This window comes from Dermacentor andersoni, chromosome 4 (assembly GCF_023375885.2).
Source record: "Dermacentor andersoni chromosome 4, qqDerAnde1_hic_scaffold, whole genome shotgun sequence".
NCBI classification, from domain to species: domain Eukaryota; kingdom Metazoa; phylum Arthropoda; class Arachnida; order Ixodida; family Ixodidae; genus Dermacentor; species Dermacentor andersoni.
In genome coordinates this window covers 86,354,489-86,376,373 of record NC_092817.1, presented here as the reverse complement: position 1 = coordinate 86,376,373, position 21,885 = coordinate 86,354,489, and the positions used below count along the sequence as shown (strand labels likewise).

General features: G+C 43.4%; 1 protein-coding gene across 2 annotated transcripts in view; it reads left to right on the top strand.

Moving 5' to 3' along the window:
• The window catches only part of LOC126536430 (cell adhesion molecule Dscam1-like), a 200,195-nt gene that overhangs the window by 129,226 nt on the left and 49,084 nt on the right, over positions 1-21,885 (top strand). For both annotated transcript variants that reach the window (XM_050183389.3, XM_055074007.2), the window contains exons 4-8: positions 6,445-6,780; positions 10,027-10,368; positions 18,798-18,975; positions 20,108-20,337; positions 21,300-21,461. In XM_050183389.3, coding sequence (XP_050039346.2) covers positions 6,445-6,780; positions 10,027-10,368; positions 18,798-18,975; positions 20,108-20,337; positions 21,300-21,461 — 1,248 coding nt within the window. The remainder of the gene's footprint in view (positions 1-6,444; positions 6,781-10,026; positions 10,369-18,797; positions 18,976-20,107; positions 20,338-21,299; positions 21,462-21,885) is intronic.

Below are 21,885 nucleotides of genomic sequence, written 5' to 3'. Positions count from 1 at the left end.
GGTTACAGAGTTCACAAGAAATAATGAGGTGCTGACGTCACTTCGACCATATAACTTGAAAATAAGGATGTCACACGATTTAGGTACAATGCGCCGTCTAGCAGTGATGATGCTTCGATTTTGACCTACTAGAAGCATTCTTTAATGCCAGGATCAGCAAGAAATTAGTTTCGTAATACCGCGGTAGATACTGCGTTTAGGCTCATCTAATTAATGGGAGAAGCATTGTAGGGATGAATGCAGCATTTAACCTTAATAATCAATGCATATCATTATTTTGCTATGAAGATAAAAAATATTGGAGTTACCGCTTCATCTGAGCAGCTAGATTTTCAAACCATCATCGGTCAGCATCGATTCATTTTTGTCATTTGCTTCGCTGGAACAAGTGCCAATCAACTCCATCTCGGCATGCAACACGCTAAGGACTCTGAATGAAAGCCGCTCTGGCGTGCCGCGAAATACGCGCACAAGGAAGAATATTTAAGGAAAAGAAATGCCCTCCACGCTGTCTTCAATACTATAGCTTAACGGGGAGGCGAAAATTTACGCACAAAGGCACTGGAGACTTAGCACCTGAGCTGCTTGTGTTAAAGAAGTTTACCCTGCAAGATACCTCTCACCACCGTCGAAACCAACCCTGGCCACAGACCTCCAACGCCGAAAATTCTCTTCCTTTGCTCACAAGCATAGAGTGAATGAGAACCCGAGCCATCTAACCAGGCAAGGAAACCTTTCAAGCTCCTAGCCTTTGTTCCAAGTGCCCGGGGGCTGTGTAACACAATGCATGCTCGGAGTGCACAAATGACTCTGAAACTGGGGGTCCTGTGCATTGTGCAAGAAGGGAGAGGATTCAAGGGAACGTCGTCGGTCTGGTGGCCCTTAGCGTCTGAAATACAAATTGTCCATGCATAAAGCCTTGCGCCTGCGCCTGAGCCTAGGGCCGGTATAGATCATTGTTCGTATTTGAGAAAGCCGCACGCTCCAGACGCTGCTCCCAGCATGCAGTGCACTGTTTAGAGCGCCTTCCACTTCGTGCAAGACTCCTCTCATTGTGCGTATTGCCTCTGGCAAAAAGGACTGGAGTAATTTTCTATGAACTGCTGTTGGGGCACCAAACGCAGCTTTTAATGTGTACCGTTTTTTGGCGAGTGCCTCAGCAATTTTGGTAGCGAAATGGTGCCTGTAACGCAAAAAGCGTGAACCTTTTGCCATAGCAACACTTAGGCTCCATAGCAAATACATGGGGTTGCAGTGAGCCAATTTAAATTTGGGAGTGGGTCAATCCGAATTCGGGGGTAAAATGTGGTTGGGCTAATGTAAATTTTGGTGCAGGCGAATTTGAAATTTGTGTTGGGCCAACCTAAATTAGGAGGTCGGCCAACCTGAAATTCGCAGTGGGCCTACCTATATTATGCGGTGGGCCAACTTGAATTTGGGAGTGGATCAACCTAAATTTGGAGGTAACACGGTGTTGGGTCAACCTAAATTTGCGGGTGGGATAGGTGTGGGGCAAGCTGAATTTGGAGTGATGCAGGGGTGGTCCAACCTAAACTCGGGGTGATATAGGGGCAGATCAACGCGAATTTTCGGGGTAGGCCAACTTAAAATTTGAAGGGAGGGGCAACATTAATTCGGAGTTGGCCAACCTAAATTTGGGAGTGGGCCAACATGAATTCGAGAGTGGGTCAACCTAATTTGGTGGTAACATGGGGATGGGCCAGCTTAATTTGGGGTTGATATGGAAATGGACTAACATGAAATTTGGGATGATTCAACCTAAACTTGGAGCTGGGCCAACCAGAAACCTTGGGTGGGTCAGCGTAAATTTCGTGTGGGCCAACCTAAAATTTGATGTAGGCCAACCTAAATTTAGGAGTGGGCCAAGCGAAATTTGGGAAGCAACAGCTAAGTATCAGCCGAGCAAAACAATGCTACGCATTATGAGACAATGCTCCGAATTTCTGTAACTTTTTTGATGTCGGTGAAATGTTTCAAAGCGTGGCTTAAGCTGTAGTTCAAACTTCAAACGAATAGTTAGAGCCTCAAGAATTCTAACAAGAGTCTGTGAAGCAGAATGTATTTCCAAAGTTTGCGTTGCTCAATGGCTTTATTTTTGGGATAAAATTCCACACTGTCAGATTCAGCATTAGGTATTCATTTCTATGGAGTCTGTAGTGCTATTGAGAAGTCAGAAATTATTTCAGCGGCGACACTCCACACTCACATCCTGAGGTTCTGTTCTCTCTGAAGTTCAGTACAACTACCCCTAAATGCCTCTTTTGCGCCCTCGAATTTTAGCCTGTCAAAATTTCTGACCACTTTTTTTATGCGTGATATAGATTTTGTGATGTGGATGGACGACAAAAGTCATTATTCGCGAATTTTCATGCACCCAAAAATAAGCTGCCACAGCGATATCAGAGAAAAACTGGGACTGAGCGGGCATATTATGGTTATACACGATTTAGTGAACAGGACGGCCACAAGATAATGCCTCACACTTCCCAACACGGTCACCGGACCATATATCTTGTTGAAAAAGCTGAAAGTGCTTCGAATTAAGTAACTTTTTTTATCTTTAATGACTTCAATTACTTAATAGCTTTAATGCGACTACAACTTCTTAAGAAAGAAATTCTATTGACTCCAAGTTGTTCGTTTAACAATCACTAAATAATTTTGACCTTATTATTATGTTCGTCAAGGCATAAAAGCAGTGGCACAATTTGAAACTACCTGATAGCTTATGTGCTGGCTAATTTCAAAGAGTAAAATGCACACTAATCATCAGGTGTATCAGCAGTTTTGTACTGGAAGAATAATGCTTTAAGATGAAAGAAAACTTTATCATTGACTTTGTTATACTATCTGCAAGGCGCCACCTTCCTATAAAATTGAGTCACCATGCATCGTTTTATACAGCATCAAGCCCCGTGGAAAGCACCGTTACCACCGACTCTCACTCATGGAAGAATAAAGGGGGAAAAACTTATGCAGGTCCCACGCACTGTGGGAATCGATGTAAGCGAAGCTTTCTGTGTAGTTTGCCTTGATTGAGGATAATTAGCGGTGATGTCGACGGCGAATGTTTAGTTCCTTCAACGTTTTGTCCTGCACAAGAGTGATGAATTGATGTTAAACGTTACCTTGCGTGCACCACTGCTGTTTGTCTGCGTAGTACACAGAACACAGAGGGAGAGTTCTTTGCTTGAGGCGTTGTTGTGCGCCATATTTCGTTACCTCTGAGAGGGTCGAGCACTGTCATTGCCTCACATGACACTAATAACAACTAATAGCACTTATCAAGAACCTTGGTGGATAAAGAAAATTTTTATTTAGGACGAAAAAATTTCTGTCTTCGAAAGGGTGTGCTCGGTAAAAATCTTATGGATTAATTAGAACAAACATGAGCAAACACTATTACAATGGACTCTACGTAACTCAACGTGCAAAATAAATGAGCATAATGGAAGCAGCGCAGAGTGCGCTGAAGCGATTTACGTAACTGCAAGAAAACGTTTGGAGTGCTTTAAATGCAAGTATTCTTGGCAAGTCTTATCAAGTTTTCTATAAAGGTTATGTGGCGACTACATTCGCCATTTTCGTGGGTCGATCCAGAAGTTTGTGCAGCCTTAAAATGGCAGTCCATCACGAAGGTAGTCCAGTCTAAACTGAAGACCGTTCCTATAGGTATGTGCTACTGGGTACGCGCCACTCTTCAATGATCCCATTTGAATGAACTTAGGTATGTGCCAACTCCTTATGTGCCCCAGATTACCCTGGGTGAGTGCCACTTGGAATGTGTCCCAGACGCCAGTACGCATGTGCTCTAGGGGTCATTATGTATTTGCCACTGGGTATGCTCCGCTCCTCAATGAACCTCTGCGACGCCAACTTTGATCACTGGGTATCACAACAACAAACAACACCTGGCGCTGCTCTCCGTATCAGTTCGCAATACATCAAAAAAGAGTGAAACATTCGCAGCAGAGAACCTATTTGATTCATCAGAGCCATTCTCTACCAAACCGTCAGTGCTTCTCAGTACGGAGATGTAAACTGGAGTTCCATCTGCTTAATTATTTACTTTTAGGTCAGCACTGCCATCCGTTGAGTGGTATCGGGAGTTCGAATTCATGCATATTTTCAGGAGAGCGATAACTCAAGTAGCACTCGACATCGTTCGCGGGCACGTTTTCATTGATTAATAACTTAAAGAACTCTCATCTCTCTCGTAATAAATGACCTCTAAGAGTACGTCTGCATGCGATACTACGGGAAACCACTTCATTGCCGCTGCATTAACCAGTTTCGTATTTAATCCTCTGCTCTGCCTCGGGAGCCGGAATAATGTGCTGCACTCAAACTCGAAAGTAACATCCTCTCAGATGATTAAATTTTCGATATGGACTGATACATTATTCGGATTCAGTGATCGCAAGTCTTCATTAAGCCAGAAAAAAAAAATGTGCTAGCAGTCAAATTCGAAAAGGCCTCCGTAACTTGCTATATGCTTTTATGCACTTATGCACCCGCTCCCGCCTGGAATTGTCTCAGTTCCTGCCGCCGCCCTTGTACTGTAAGTTACTGAAGCTATAGTGACGTATGCAGTGCTAGCAGCATTGATTTCCAGTCAAGGCTTACTAATGCTAATTCCGCGGTTGACGTAAAGAGCGCGGAACGGACGTCCTGATAAAAAGCCGGCAGGAAAAATGTTAATCCGGAAACGAGTTCAATCGGCCTAATAGTTTCGAATGCTTGCGATTACGATTTCCATTAGGCCTGGTACGAATGCTTTTCACTTTTCCTTCGAGCAGACATGCGTTGTAACTTTTCGTACTCTGTTGAATTCGGCACATTTAAGAATTTCCAGACGCGTTCGCACAGCGGCTCTCCAGTCATCTGTATTCCGACTACATTTACGTTTAGCGCTCTGGTTCAGCATTTCAATGATGGTCATATACATTTTATAGAGAGTGAGGACCCTTTCCAAGCCATTCTCGAGGTCGATCAAACTATAGTAAATTTTAGCTAACGTGAACATAGCGTGCACGTTCGATCTTCGCAATCTGCAGTGGCGGCACTGTTGCTGATTACGTTAGATCTCTCACTTTCCCCCCGATCAAAGGTTTTAATCGCTCAATTGTTCTGTGCCTTGGAAAGTAGTCTTTATTTAAAGAAATACCACTGATTTAAGCACAGAGCCGCAGAATGCTGTTTAGCATATTCAGCTTACTTTATCCCCTAAGAATCATGACACAAAAACGAATATGTTGACATCAGGCTTTCTGAGCTATGCGAGCTAATTGCGCTACCAGGACAAAAACAAGATAGACTTCGTACTGTGCCCGTTGTGGTTGTTAGAAGGCGACATTTTAGGCGCGTTTAGTCGCTAGAACAAGTACCTCCATGTGATTCTTTATCGTATGAGAACAGGGAAAATGCACCCTTAGCAATAATCGGGCTTTCAGGGTTTTTCTTTATTTTGATTTCAGGTTCCTAAAATATAACCGTGCATTGAATAAGGTGCGGCTAACTCGTCTACAATATTCTCCCTGCAAGAATTAAAACTGGAAGAAGAACTGTGGGCGTTGCAAGGCACTACGCCAATAAAGCTGCTCCTGCTCGAGATAAAACACGAATTAAACGGTAGGTACAAACAGGTGCACAATAACGAACGCTGCGCTGTTGTACATATCGAAGGCAATGCCATCAATGTCATCAATGTTCTCAAAGGTCAACTGAGGTCAACTCGGATGTGCAGTCCTGCAAGACTTACTTTAGAAACAGTGTGCACGTAATACGTTTCTCGCACGTCAGTTAAAATAAATTACAGTCACTGACTGTGACATGAACGTGAATGCTACTTCTCTTTAGTAGTACGCCTACTGAACACATGAAACTTTGACGAACGCTGGACGGCGAATGCTGTCGTTATAACTATTACCGGTATGTTACCCCTAGCCTGATCATCAAAGTGAGCTCGGCGATGTCTCATCCCTTGTCTTGTGCTTCGTTATTGTTTCAGGACGATAGCCGGTAGGTATCTGTTGGAATAACGCAACCATAGAAAGCTATCGACGCATCGTAGTTTTAAAAATTCCAAGCTGAATTTCAATTGTGAGCACGCTAATTGGGTTCTGGGTATATTTCCACGAGTCCACGAGTGCAAGAAATTTGTTTCCATTCCGCATTTCTGAAGCTTTCTGTTGAGCACCATGTTTGTTCATAGCGCGCCGATTCAGTCTAACCGTGGCAGACGCACTTCGATGGGAATGAAGTGCAAAAACGCTAGTGTACTGAGTGCCCGGTGCGCGTTAAAGGACTCCGAGTGGTGAAAATTAATCCAGAGTCCACCACTAGGGCATGCCTCATAATGAGATCGTGGACATGACATGTAAAACACCAGAATGTCTTTTCTTGTGTGTGTGTGGCACGTAGAACCCCACAGCCAGCTGCCACCTCGGATGATCGAGTACGGCAGCGTTGTACAAGTGGAGCAGGGAGAGCGTGCAGTGCTGCCTTGCCTGTCAGAGGGACACCCACGTCCGCGACACTACTGGTCCCGCCTCACCGGCCACGGACTGTCGAAGGAGTCAGGCGCGACTGACGGCGGCGAAATATCTGTGATTCTGAAGGCTTCTGACAGAGTCTCCCTACTGCCCGAAGGTCCGATGATATTCCACACTACACGCATCCAGGACAATGGGCGGTACTTGTGCGTCGCCAACAACTCGGCTGGCGAGGACAAGGCGCACGTGGAGCTCCTGGTCACTGGTGAGACGAACTGGTTTCTTTAACTAAGGTGGCCTCCCGTACGCCTTGCACGGGCAGTTCTACCTTTTTTTTGTAAACAGGGTCATTGAGGAGGGCTGTTAAGCATGATGATGATGATGATGATGACGACGATGATGGAGACTTTGATTTTGCAAGAATGCATAGCCGGTTGACCCGACTTTCGTAGGAAGTTCTAAGTGAGGCAAATAATGCTGTGTATATCTTACCCTGCTATGTAGTCAATTCTGAAATGCGGTCAAAAATGATTTTAGTAATTCTTACTGATTGCTTCCATTTATAGCCTAAAGCGCAGATCATGTCGAAACTGCCTAAATCTTAAAAGTAGTTACATTGGCTGGCCTCAGCCTCTCGTGCTTTTCCGCCTACGACATGGATGAATACATCTTGTGCTTGCTTGTCCATTACGGAAAGTAAGTACTTGATGGTTCATTACGAAGGGCAAAGTCCTTCGGTCATCTCAGGCAGGGCTGAAAAATGGATTTTGAGCCGGTTGTCGTAGTTTACCAACGAGGAAGCTATATGCAGAACAGAAAATGTATTACAGTGCAGAACAGCGTATAATAAATATATTGCAAAAAAATAAAGGAAAGGCCACTGAATGGACCATTTGAAAAAATTGTCTGCACATGTGCAAGAAAGTTATTTTACGAACAAAATTATCTTGACCACAGGTTGGCAGAATATAGTACTGTTGCCATTCAACAGGATGGATGGACGTTATGAGAGTCCCCTTTGGAACGGTGCGCGGCGTTGCGCCACCAAGCTCTTGTTATTTTATAGCCTAATGTCCTACCTATGTTAAAGAAGAAGAAAGAAACGGGCGGGAAAAAACACAATGAATTCCCATAACCAAAGTTTCTGAACGTCGATTGTGAACTTTGTTTTTGTACGCCTCCGTTGTCGGTCGTTTCCCTTCTTGTCTTCCACCAATCTTCCAATCGCATCTTACTAATCTCTATTGCGGATATGTTTACTCTCCCTCTGCTCTCGCTGAACCCAAGGGCTTCAAGGAGGCCAGTGATTCCTAAATCGACCGCTGGCCATATATCTTCACTTTCTAATGCAACATGCTCCATCATTTCATTAGGTTTAACGCCGCAATCACATGCTTTCACTTCCTTCTTATATCTCGCTTTATAAATGCGTGGTATAGGGCATCCTGATCTCGCTTCGAAAAGTCATGAGCTGCCCTTTGAGTTATAAATTTCTTCTTTCCTGATTTCGTTTTTTCCTCTTAAGTAGTAGCGCATGACAGGTTTCTTTTCCATTGCTGCTACCCATAAGATTATTTCAGCCTATCTGACTTTCTGCTTGGCATTCTTTGTTGCTTTGTTGCTCACCCCGCAGGCCGCATACCTGCTGGTAAGCTTCCTAGTTCTATTCCTACACTGTGAATCAATACTTTTCCTGTACAAATGCCTCACCACTCTCCCAGCCCATTTACTTTCTTCCACATTGATCAGTCCTTCTTCATAATCAATTTTACTGTGAGCCCATACCACCCTGCACAACTTCATTTGTAGACTTCCCGTGAGCGCCCAATGGGAGGCGTACCACTCATCTTTGGTTGCCATCGAGTCCTGATTGCACCCGTCATCTCTAGCAAACAACCGCATTTCCAAATGCAACTCCTGGAACCATTCCACCTTTGCACATAGTTCCGAGCACTTCCTACCTATTGTATCCCCATAGCGCTTTGTCTTTCATTATGGCCGCATTTCTCTTCCCGTTTACTGTTATTGCTTTTGCTGTGTTTCCATATATGTATCGTCTTGTTCATTCATACACCGAGGTATATGCTTGACAGCTTCACCTTTACCAGCACCCTCTGCTCTGCGAGGGCTCAATGGTGGTAAACACTATTGATTGTTAACAATATTTTCTCTCTTGGTATCTGGGTGGTAGAAATATGGCGACATCAAATTTTTGAAGTTTTTTTCGAAAGACTTTGTGCTCCTGGATCCCCCCTGGATATAAACAATCACCAAAATACAGTGAGTAATTGGGAGGCTTTGAAAAACATAATGTATCAACCATTTGCAAAATATTGTAAGTCGGCTTCTACAAGGCAATTTTCCGTAAAAAACTGCTGTTCATTGACTACATTGCTGTATGCATTGACTACAGGGGAAGCTGCGTGCCCAAATTAAAGGTGCCTCTGCACTGACCAGTGAACGAATGAGTCCCATCAAATGACCTGCAAGAGTTTTGGAATCTCATTCTATCTACAACGGTTGGCTCAATTGCCTTTTTGTACATGCACTCATACTGCCTCTGCTTGGGAAGTGATATGCCTGACTGAATTGCGCTCATAGTCGCCATTATATATACTGTAGGTATAGAAAAGGATCTCTTATTTCTTTGTTCAACTCGCTGTGTATACTTTCGCCTATTCTGCTTCCTTTATATAGCACCCCCCTTGCTGGCGGAAGTTCAGGAGTCGGTCAGCCGTAAGCAAGCCAGTTGCAGTGCGACGTCAGCAGAATTACTTCTTTTTGCACAGCCACACCGGTGTGGACGCGGCTAGGTGTTTGTTGCGCGGCGCATCCTGCCGACGCCATTCGAGCAAAGGGTAGCTGTCGGTGGTAAGGCTCAAGATCCCTTAGAAAGTTTCCTTGTTTCTACATAGGAGGGCATGTCCTACTATCCAGGAGAATAAATTTGGGTTGCCTGTCAAAAAATTGAGAGGAAGGTCCGGACATACCTTCTGCATCCAAGCATTTTTTCATGTAGTCACGGAAGCGTGAGCTTCAGGAAAATGCTTCTCTATCTGCCATAGCTTCTTTTTTTGCATACTAACAATCGAAATGGTAGCTAACTTCCACTAAATTGCCACTGGATGTCTGATTATACTAGGCTGCATAACTTATGTTTGATCACAAAATTTTGCAGCTACTTTGTTTCTCCTTATACGCAAATCTACGGTGTTGGTTATCTTGCCTTGCCTTTGAAACGTAGGCAACGTCAATGGGGTGAGAAGAAGGAGGCAAGACAAAGCCACTGTGTATACGATTTGTTGTTCATGTTGTTCTTCAGGTACATTAGTTGAATGTGAAGCAAAGAACAACTAATTGATATTAACAAATATTTTATAAAAGAGTTCCTTTAGTATAACAATGAAAGCAATGGTCGAGATCTTCTAGAACTAGAAGATCTACCCCTCTGTAGTATCCGCATGGATGGTGGTGAAGTTAAAAGATGTGGTTACATTCCTTTTTTACCCAGGGCCTCTGTCGGCACGTATCGAACCGGTTGTTCAGGTCGTGGACGTGGGCAGGGGGGCAAACATGAGCTGTCGCATCGCTGGGCACCCCGTACATGGCGTGCTGTGGACACACAACGGCCTGCCCCTCTCGTCGGCCCACTCGGCGAGCCCACACGCTTCCCTGATCGGCAGAAGCGGAAGTGGGAAGCCACCTTCCGGCGTTCCTTCTGGTCGGATTTCTCTTTTATCTCGTGACCTTCTTCATGTGTCTACAGTGGAGCGACAGGACGGCGGAATGTACCAGTGTACCGTCTACAATCACGAAGACTCTGCTCAGGGTTCTTCACAGCTCGTCATAGGAGGTGTGTTCCGTTTATGTTTTTGGTGAAAAGTATTCCCAGTACCTATTACGAGATGTAGAACTGTGCTTCTTTCAGAAACTCCTCTGTCGCGGTATTGTTTATTGTTTAGTTGTTTAGTTTAATTTAGTATGTTTAGCTGTTTATGCATGCTTCTCAGAATAAGCAGTTTTTATTTATTTCTCATGTTGAGAATGTTCTGGAGCGTTGATGCCCACTCTGCAGGTAGCAAAAGAGAAGAACATGATAGACATCTTAAAAACTAAACTGAAATGATGCTCTGCAACAAGTTGTGATTCAATTTGTGGTACTTGCAATGAAGAAAAAAGAAATCTTCCGCTTTATTCAATATTGTCACGTAGTAGTGACGGGGAAGAACACAGCAGCAAAACTGTGAATAACTTGACTTTTTATTGGGCAAGCCCCTGCCCTCAAAATCAAGTTATAAACAATGCACAGCGATAGCACCGAACTCAGTCGGCGCTCGTCGAAAATCTTGTCAGCGGGACAAGCGCGTCGGCTTTTATACATTGCACGTCGGAGGTTCTAGTGTAATCGCTGGTGCCCGTGTGGTTTCCAGAATCTACTACGCACTTCGTGTCGCGCATGAAACCTGGTAATGCAAGCTTCTTCGAGGATATACGGAACAGAAACAATGAACTACAACATTCGTATAAGTTCCAAATCATGCAGGCGCGTCTTGCGCAGAGCGATAACTACTTGTTAGCCGGTGAGCAGCGGTAACCGTAGAAAGATAAACAAGAACACGTGTCAATATGTTATCCAGAGTTCCGAAGGGGATAGGAAGCATTTTTAGCTACTACTATTTAATGTGACATAACCAGATTAACTGAGCGGGCCAAGTGCATCATGTAACTAGATGACACTGGCTTTTTTTCCAGCCTAGTATCGATCACGAACTTATTTACTCTGCCAAATACTGCGTTACAAGCATAACTAGAATGGGCTCAGATAAATTTATTAAAAATAGTTGCCACCAAAACGAAAGCTGTATTGTTCACACCTGTTAAAACCTTATTAATGACGACTGAGACTGAAGTCTATACTTAGGGCGAGAAAGTATAGAACTGATAAAGAAGTGGAGACGTTAGGCGTGACCTTCAATCAGTGCCTGAACTGGAACACACATGTCGATTGTGTGGCGAAAGGTATGGCAAAGCAAAAGGATAGAAGGTTGCACGAGTTGGTACGGTAACATGATCTCAAATTATAGCGCGAAGTGACACAGACAGAGACTAGAAGCCGACAGGATGAGCGCTCGTCCTGCCTGCTTCTATTCTCCGTCTGTGTCACTTCGCGCTATAATTCGAGATCGTGTATGGCAAACGGTTGTGGCATAGCATGTAACTTCCGGCAGGTATTTCTATTTAAGGTTATATTGTTACTTTATTATTCAATATTTGTCCCGATAGAAATTACTCTAAGTTGTCTAAAGAAAAACTTCAAAAATTTACATTTGCAAACTCTATTTACAACAAAATAAATCATTCATCATGTTGCAAGCACCTCTTGACGCCCACACAGTCGAGCTGTTTTCCGCACTGAATGCGCTTCCTCTGCAACATATTTACCAGTTTAAGCTCATTGTAAAATATAAATGCAATTTTATATGTATATACGATAATTTTGTTATGCTGTGTAATTTTGGGAAACCTCATTACATTCATTATAATATTAAGAATAGAGACCACTGCGTAATACTTTACTCACGCACGAACCGTGGATTAAATAGACTAGAACACTGCATGCTCACTTACTTAAGACGCTTACGTACACAAATAATTGAGTTCTACAGGTCTATGGACAGGGTTTAAGAGATTCTTCATCTTTAACCTTTGCTCATTACGTGCAGTTTTAGCAGTTTAGAAATTCGGATGGTTCACTTCTGAAATTGTTGCATAATATCCTGTGTTAAGTTATTATTTCCATAAGTTCAGTACTGTTCACGTATGCTGCTTGTATGCTTGTGTATTGTTTACTGTTTATCAGTCTAGCACGCGTGCCTCATGTGAAATCTATTATTTTGAATTCAACCTATTCATATGAATATGTTTCTGGGTTGAACTTTCACTTGTAGAATTGTGTACTACCCTAAATTTATATGCTTTGATCATATGTCTGTTCATTGTGTTCACTATATCGCATATACTGAACACAAGATCACAAGACCCGCTTGAACTTGGTGGCTTTCGCAGAAGATCAACAATGTTCCACGGAGCGAGAGCGCCACTAATTTTTGGCACCAAGAAAACTTAGGACAGTTACACCGCCATGGCAAGCTGTCTCACAGACAACACTACTCAGTAACACGAGTATGTGTTCTAGTTGGTACATATATTAGAGTAAACAACTCTAATACGCAACACAGACAAAGAATACACAGTACTCTGCATTCAATTCCAACTAAAGATTTTGTCGCATGGAAGCAGGTCTCTAAACCTTACAGACGCCGCGACAGAAGGTCAAAACGAGATTAACGCATCAGAAGCATACGTTCCCAAGGAAAGCACCAAGAAGACTAACAACAGAGATAGAAGTTAGAATTCTACTTCTGACTGTTTTTATTCTTTATCGTGCCTTTGTAAGGTAGATGAAACACCTTCCATGAAATAAATCTTCAAGTGGTAGTCAACGCAATGTCCTTGCTGTTCCTGTTTTGACTACAATGCTAGCTCCACTAACGACATATGAGCGGGAAAATGAGAATCACGATAAGCGATTTGCTGCGTCTTTCAACTACAAGCTATCCCTGATTCGACTATGTGACAAGTTGTAGTTCATGGTGTGACACTACCAGCAACCATGCACCAATCCTTACGCTGGCCCGTTGCAACAAAATGATCGCTGCCGTGTGAATAGTTCTGAGTTATGGAGTGGCAATACTATTTTGAAAACTTGATGGTGTGGTGCACCTGAAACATACAGAATGAGAGCAAAAGAAGCTGGAAATGCAGATTTCCTCACACTAGAGATTGATATTGAATGAACACAAAGCAGCTTATACGCTGCCTTATTAGCAGCGCTCGTTGGATGAAAAGCAGGTTCCGAGTCGATTGGGTGGATGGTTCCGTGCACATCGAGAGGAGGCAAGTTTACTCTCACTGGAAAGCAATTTCTTTTGCAGCATAGCTTTGATGTGGCTAGAGTTAGAGCAGTTGAGCAAGTGCGTGTGTGCGTGTGTACGTGCGTGCACATGTGTGTGTGTGTGTGCGTGTGTCTGTGTGCGGGTGCGTGCGTGCGTGTGTGTGTGTGTGTGATTGTGTGTGGGTGTGTGTGTGTGTGTGTGTGTGTGCGCGCGCGCCTTTGTGTCGGCGTGCGTGTGTGCACGTCAAGCAACAGCCTCAAGCAAAAGTCTTATTTAATCCAATTTGAAGAGAACTGCCTAGCCTGCTTTTGTGGCCATACCTTTTTCTAGCATCTGTCGTAAGAGGTTTTTCAAAGCTCCGCCGCAAGCAATGCACCTGCGCTTGTGCTCTGCAATGGTTGCTCTATCTCACCTTTAGAAATCCCGGCTATTTGTTCAAATTGTGCCTACGTGTTTTATTAGCTTGCAGGAAGACGTGATCAAACGAAAGGTCAAAGTGCCCAGGTAGCAGAGACACAGCAGTAGATGAGTAGCCGGCACTGAGGCAGGGAAAGGTGGAAATTCAGCAATAATCATTTGAAATCTCATTAGTGGAGGCAGCATGAAGAGGCAAAATACGGCAATATCTTTCGGCTAAATACAGCTCTGTTATTATGATCAGTACGCAATATTGTCTCACCTTGTATGCGTCGGAAGCTTTGCCTTGCAAAATGACCATTTCATTTCATTTATGACACCCTCAAGGCCTCTGAAGGCTTTACAGAGGGGAGTGGGTTACAAGTAAATTCAAACAGTAAGCCTTACACGAAAAAAAATGCAACATAAAAAAACAATTTGACAAATAATTGAGTAGGAATACAATGAGCAATTACAAAAGCTATTACAAAAAAGCGCTAGATATACAAGCACATTAAACAGCATTCTAGCAAGTAATGTTGGCTGAGGCATCACGAAACAAAAGATTTTCGCTGATGGATACAACATTTGCGGGAACGTGGTTCCACTTTAGGGATGTCCGAGGTACAATTGACTGGGAAAATGTATTTGTGCTGCGAGAAGGGACGTGAACCTTGTAAGAATGATCGATGCGTCGAGACACGTAGCGTGAAATATGGATGAATACATCACGCAGTGTTGCGTGGTGAAAAATTTTGTGAAGTAATGATAAACAGGAAACTTTATGTCGAACTGCAAGAGATGGAAGAGAAAGGCTAGTTTTCATGGTTGTTACGGTGGCAGTTCTGCTATAATCCGAAAGAATAAAACGAGCCGCGTTATTCTGAACTAATTCTAATGCATTAATTAAGTTTAGGGTTTTAGAGTCCCAGACTGATATAACGTATTCTAATTTCGGGCGTACTAGTGTTTTATAAAGCAATAATTTCAAAGAGTGTGGAGCCTTAAAAAAGTTTCGCCTTCAGTAACCAAGAGCGCGGTTAGTATTCTTCACTATATTAGTAATGTGAGTTGCCCAGGTATGGTCGTATGTAATATGAATTTCTAAGTACTTGTACGAAGTTACCTGTTCTAAAGGAAGGTAATTTAAATAGTATACCTGAGAGACGTTAGGTTTCCCAGATACATGCATAGCTTTAAACTTGTTAACATATAATTCCATTAGCCATAAACTGCACCAGTTAGATATTATATCAAGGTCCGATTGAAGACGGTTAGTATCACAATCTGTAGTTATTTCTCTAAAGATAACACAATCCTCAGCGAAGAGACGAATCAGAAGATACTTGTGAAGGAAGGTCATTAATATATATTAAGAACAACAAAGGGCCGAGAACTGATACTTCGGGCACTCCGGAAGCAACAGAGCCCACCGGTGAATTGCAGCCCTTAGCAGTAACGTATTGTGAGCGATGAACAAAAAAACATTCGATCCATTTTAAAAGATTAGCATCAATATTAAAATGGGTTAGTATGTGGACTAGAAGTTTGTGACAGACTTTATCGAATGCTTTTGAGAAGTCTAAAGATATGCAGTCGGCCCAAGCCGAACGATCAAGAATTCGATGCAACTGATGAGTGAAGGATACAACTTGAGTTTCGCATGAGTATGATTTCGTAAAGCCATGTTGTGCAGGTGAAACAAATGTGTTATCTTAAAGAAAGTCGACGAGGTTTGTCAATACAATGTGTTCTAGAAGTTTGCAGCACGTGCTGGTAAGTGAGATTGGGCGATAGTTGCTTGCTATGTCTTTGTTACCAGATTTCTGCCGCGGAACCACCTTCCCGACCTTCCACTGATAACGTAAAGCGCCTGTGTTGAGCGATTGTTCAAAAACTTTGGTTAGTAAAATGGAACTGTATGCGGAAGTGTTTTTTAGGAACTTAGTGTTAATTGAGTCAAAGCCAGGTGAAGAATTATAGTCGAGCTTGTCAATAAGTTTAGCAACACCAGATGTATGAACTATTACTAGAAACCTGACTAGATAATCATAGTTACGTAACTCGGAAAGTTGCTTACTTAAAGCTCACGAAAAATTCTCGAGGAAGGCTTCGTTAAGGTGAGTTGCAGCACCATATTTAGGAACAGGCTGCCCAGTAGAGTCGTTTAACAAGATTAAGTTATAAGAAACAGGTCTAAATATTTTCCAAAGTTTTTAATGCTAGCTTTAAGAATAGATGGAAGAGTAACAGCAAGAAAAGTATGTTTAGCAAGTTTAGTGCTTGAATATATTCGTTAGAAGCCGCCTTGTATGCCGTCCAACAAGAAGCACTCGAGGACAACTTAACTCAGCGTAGATGTGCTTTTTTACGGTTAGAAAGTCGTTTAATGCGAGTGTTATGCCAGGGGGCTTGTGGATTAGAAGTTAAGATAGGGCTGGGAACATATTAATTTTGTCCATTAGTTCATTTACTTTATGAGCAAACAGGTCCCAATCAGTTTGCACAGAATGGTCATCAAAGTTAATCAGGAATGTGTCAAGAAACGTATGTAGCCCGCCATTGATGGCCTCGAAGTTTGCTCTCCTATAGTCGACTATTGTTTCTTTTTCTTGATATCTTTCGGATGGTTGGCACTAGTGGTAAAATGGATAGCAATGGTCACTTAAAGGCGGAAGGAAGGTAATGTTGAAAGTTAGTTTGGGTTCAGTAGTACGTACTAGGTCGAAAGTGTTTGAGACAGTAGCAGTATTCCGAGTTGGTTGAGTGACCACTTGGGAAAATAAAAAAGTGGAACATAAATCTATAAATTCCTTGGCCTGAGACGAAACAGGGAGTAATGAAGGAGGCTGAGTGTTCCACTTAATGTTCGGAAAGTTAAAGTCGCCTAATAAGTAAAGGGGTGATGATGGAAAGCGTGATGATGCTTTATTAATTACATCATGCGATTCACTGACGAATGTGGGCGAGGAAGAAGGGGATCGGTGTCTGTGTGTGTGAAAACTTTTATTGTAATCAGGTCCGGAGACTCGACTTAAGCCAAGGCTCCCACATTGGCACTGTCAGGCCAAGCCTTTCAGCGACATCATGGAGATCGGTAGCATACACCTATAACTGCCTTCTGGTGATGAATGGTAAATGAAGCCCAGACAATTTAGAGGTCAGCAGCAACAGAAATTCGTGAAGAAGGAATGTCGTTAGAAATGGCAAGTAGCACGCCGCCTCCACGACTCACAGCACGGTCCCCCCTATAAATAGCGAAGTGATGGGCATCCTCAAAGATTTCAGAATCATTAATGTTGTTCGAAAGCCACGTTTCTGTTAAGGCAACAATGTGTGGAGAACAAGTGTCAATCGCTGAGGACAATGAAAAATATTTGTTCAGCACACTTCTAATGCTAGTAAAAAAAAGATGGACACATGGTGTTGTGAAAACTGTCCACTTCCTCTCTCACTCCGCTAAGTGAAATTACCTGCAAGAACTATGTTCCTTGCGCGTTGGCCCTGCGACAGTTTTTCTGTCACGCATTTCATTTCGGCGCCAAAAACGTAGCACCTGTCGTTCATGAGTAGTTTGTCGTATCTGAATTTAAACTCAGGTGAACCGGGCTGATTTTTTCCAAACTCGATAAGATTTCCCCGAACGAGATGGGTCGCGGGGGAGCAATCTTCGCTAACAGTGATATTGCTTGTTTTGAGATGATTACATAGTGAAAGAACATTTTATTCTATTTTAGAACTCTAGAAATTTACAATTACGGGTCGGCATTCTCCCGGTGAAAAAACGCCTAAGCGATGAGCACGTTTAATTGAGTCGGATGAAAAAGCTGGAAATGTGGTTTTCAAAGCAGATATAACCTTGTTCTCGGTTTGTTCCCATGTTTCTTTAGCGTCTGGAATGTTGCGAATGATTAGGTTATTTCGCCGAGATCTGTCTTCAAGCTCATGGGCGCGAGCCCGCAGAATTGCGTTTTCTTCTTTTAGGGCCCCGACAGTGCTCTTCATAGTAGACTGTGGTACACCCTGTGCCTCGAAATTATTGCATTTTCGTCCATAATGCCCATCCGTTTGCTCAATACTGGGAATTTCGCTTCCATTCCTTTTGCTATTCTTAATATGTTTTAATATCGGTGGCTTGTTCGGCTAAAGTTTTTGAGGACTGGAGTCAGCGGGTGTGTATATCTTTAATAAAGTGAAGCATTATCTTCATTTGTTCTGCAGGGTCGTCAGGCAGTGTTTCAGTATCAAAAAGTGCGTCCGCCCTAGTATTAGGCCCAGAGTAGTATTAGGCCCAGAGGCCCCGACCAAGTCAAGCATTCAGAAATGGAATCACACAACAGCATCTGTCGATGGTATCGTAATATTATAGTAAGGGAAGAAGCTACTATGACAAATTTATTGAACTGTAGCCACGAAAAAGAAGTTTCTAAGGTTGTGATACACAGTCACATATTCCTATGCTAGCCTCACTATAAGGGCTATCTGTTGCAGGGAAGTTAGAGCATAAAAACTTTCGTGTTTACCTCTTTACATTTGTTTAGGAATCATTTACTGTTGACTGAAAACGTATGACTTATTTAGCAGCCGTGTTGGACACGTATCTAATCTGCGCAAGGAAGGTAATCTTAGCCTTTAGACGTGCACTACGTTTATAAAATGTCCGGTTGCTGTCTTGATTTCTCTGCGATGTTCTAAAACATGTCCTACATTTTTGAAGCAATATTAAAACCGCTGTGAACAAATAGTGTAGTCACCTAATATCAAGACAAGCTGCTCGCTTTCTTTGCTGAATTCAATATTTTACGTGCGGTGCGGCGGATTCAGCTTGCCTGAACCACCAAACAAAGGGTGGGTAAATCGCTCGTTTTGCGGCAGAGTTGCAACCTCAGCCTCAACGCCGCGTAATTGATGCGGGGTAATGCATTCGCAGAAGACGCGCCCGTTTTGGAGCACGTTTTCTCGGAGCGCCAGGTGCGTCCTGGAGGCAGCGTCTCCCTGAGGTGCTCGGCCTCGGGGAATCCTTTGCCCCAGGTCACGTGGTCCTTGGACGGGACACCCGTGCCAGAGCACTACCACGTCCGCGTCGGCGACTATGTCAGCGGCGAACGGTAAGCAGCTCTGTGCCAGTGAACGGTGCGTACTTGCAGTGCTTTCCCTCCACCTTGGTTTAATTGATTTGCTCTGGGATGTCCGACTTCCGCACTTGTTCGTCGCCTGGTCCACCTACATTTTTAAACCATTCATGTTGACCTGTGGTGACATTAAAGAGCACCACTGATGCAGAAGGTTAAGAATTTATTGCTGGTGGGGCGGAAGAAAAAAGTTGATGAAAGAAATGCAAAGCCGCAACAACATGAAGCTTGTTTTTTACGCACTTACAACGGGGCTCTACCATGCTTCAGCGTGTGTATTTTATTTTACCAGACATGATGTGTACCTTTATACGTTGTGGCCTCACAAGGGAACAATGACTGCTCTGCGTTAATTCGTAGCCGTATGACCATCCCTCTTGGAATTAAAACGTCGTCGTCGCTCAGTTCTACGTGGGCGCACTAACTTCAGGACGAAAGCATACGTGCAAACCCTGTTCCATGGGCTCGCCTTGTCTGATAGCAGTCATTCTTGAATGCTCCTGGAGCATAACGTGGAGCGCGTAAACCAGCGTTTATTACGTTGCTCGTATGAGTCGAATCGAAAACGTAAAAGTGCTCCTACGAAAGAAAATATACCTACGGGCCTATTGATTGCACGCATGAAAGGAAGTATGAGCATGGTTTGTGAATCGCATGGCGATACTTGGTGGTGTTTCGCAGCTCGTAACAAGCGCATTGCACTGGACAGGATAGCGTTAATTCTGCCTCTGCGTAGGGATAGATATTTCCTAATTTTCGATTAGGTGGCGTGCTAGGCAGCTCTATCACCGCAATCCTGTCCTGTAATGCACTAATCCAGGCTGATTGAATGAGCCGACAAGTATGATGGCTGCGGAGCTTCAGTCTTACTATGGAGTATCAGTATTAATACCAAGCGTTCTTGGCTGTCTCGTTCTTTATCTAGCAAAATGTTTTGCCGGGCTAGTCGGTGAACAGACATGACACAAGTAATGCAAAAGAGACATTTTTCTTCTTTATCAGAGGTCAAACATGGCATGTTTAGCATCAGAAAGGGCGACTGTTCCAGAATTATTGCTAGGAAAAACAACAAAATCCCGGCTGTTAACTCTTCTATTCCTGGTTGCAGACTGGTGCACAGCTACGTGAACCTGACCGGCGTGCGAGTGGAGGACGGTGGCCTCTACTCTTGCGCGGCCCGCAATGGGGTTGGCCATGTATCTCACTCGGCCAGGCTGAACGTGCTGGGAAGGCCCATGGTGCGACCCATGGCCAACGTGACGGCCTTAGCAGGACGCACCATGCGGCTTCACTGCGCCGTGGCAGGCCACCCCATACAGAGCATTGTTTGGCAAAAAGGTAGGCGCGTCGATCCATGTCTGGTGATATAGTTTATAGATGTGAACTGCTGAGTGAAATGCGTTTGAATGCCGAAGCTCCGATGTACATCAGCGTTGTTGCGAAGAAGACAGACCTGTACGAAGCAATCAAGAATTGAAAGACGAAATCTTTGCTTTGGGTACTAGGACTGGTCGGATTAAGGGACAATGACACCTTCTCATTATGTATTAGGCGTCTGGTTGAACTGAGTTATTTACCTAGGTATGTTTAAGAGACAGAGAGAGAAAGAGCCAATGCCATCGTTGTCGTACAGCCATGGCAGAAACTAATGAAAGTTTCGCTAAGCCATTTCTACAGCGCGTGGGATCCGGATATATTTACCTCATCAAAACTCACGCGATATTGCAGTCTTCAAAATCTTTATTATTTTCTTTGTTACAGCCAGGTGTCTCTAAATAAATTTTTGTATCTCATTATTGACTGGCTGTAATCTTCTTGCTTTCTTTATTTTTCTGTGTATGGTCCTTACATGTTACCACGCAATGGACGAAAATAGGTCTTTTTAAGTTTATTGAGCCAGTAGCCGACTGATCCCGTATCCACTACGGCCATATGGATTCAAAAAAGTGAGCAAATGCTTCTTGTATAGCTTTTGCAAGAGCATAAAAACAAAAACTTATCTCAGAGTTCACTGACCAGCTTGAATATCAAACTTCGTCACGTCATTGCCTAACATTGTCGCTCTTTCTCGGCTTCTTTGGAACCCCAGAGGCGCGCCACAAAATAATGGCAATTGCCCTATTAGAAACAGTGATTTGAAACTGAAAGAATATGAACAGTGATTTCGTAAATTTGCAGAGAGCGAGACTTCACATATGGAATAATTCTTTTCGCGCACTAGGGACATGACTCATGTAGTGGCCGAACTTCGGAGTTGGAAACCGAATCGAAAGTTATGTTTCATTTAAACTTTCATGCAGATGGCCGATCGCTTCCGCAGAACCACCGCCAGCACAGCTTCCCAAACGGCAGCCTGGTGGTTTCCGAGGTGCAACGTAGCGTGGACAGCGGGTGGTATGCGTGCGTCGCACGGGATCCTCAAGGAAACACGGCCAGAGGGCAGCTGGCCGTGCACGTTATGAGTGAGTGCGCATGCTCAATGCATCACTGCGACGCGAACTGTCACTGCTATAGCTGCTGCTACTAAACGCTTACTTGCAGCCGAATTAAAATTTGAGAAAAAGATACGCAAATGTTACTTGTTTCAGTTTAGCCCATACAATCTTCTTTTTTGAAAATTGGCTGTAATACATAGCACTATTGTGATTTTTGATTTGGATTTCAGCTGGAAAAATTCAAAAATTGAGTCTGCTTGAAATTTCAGCAAAATTCTGCATGACCAATAGCCATATAGTCTGGTAGATACTTAGGAAGATTTGCTATTAGCTTTCTGATTCTTCACATCAGCGCGTACTATTAAATCGCGAAACAGATGTTAGGATTATGGTGGGGCAATTTGTCGTGATGACCGTCTCTTTTGTCTCAAATGACCGTTTCTTACGGGGT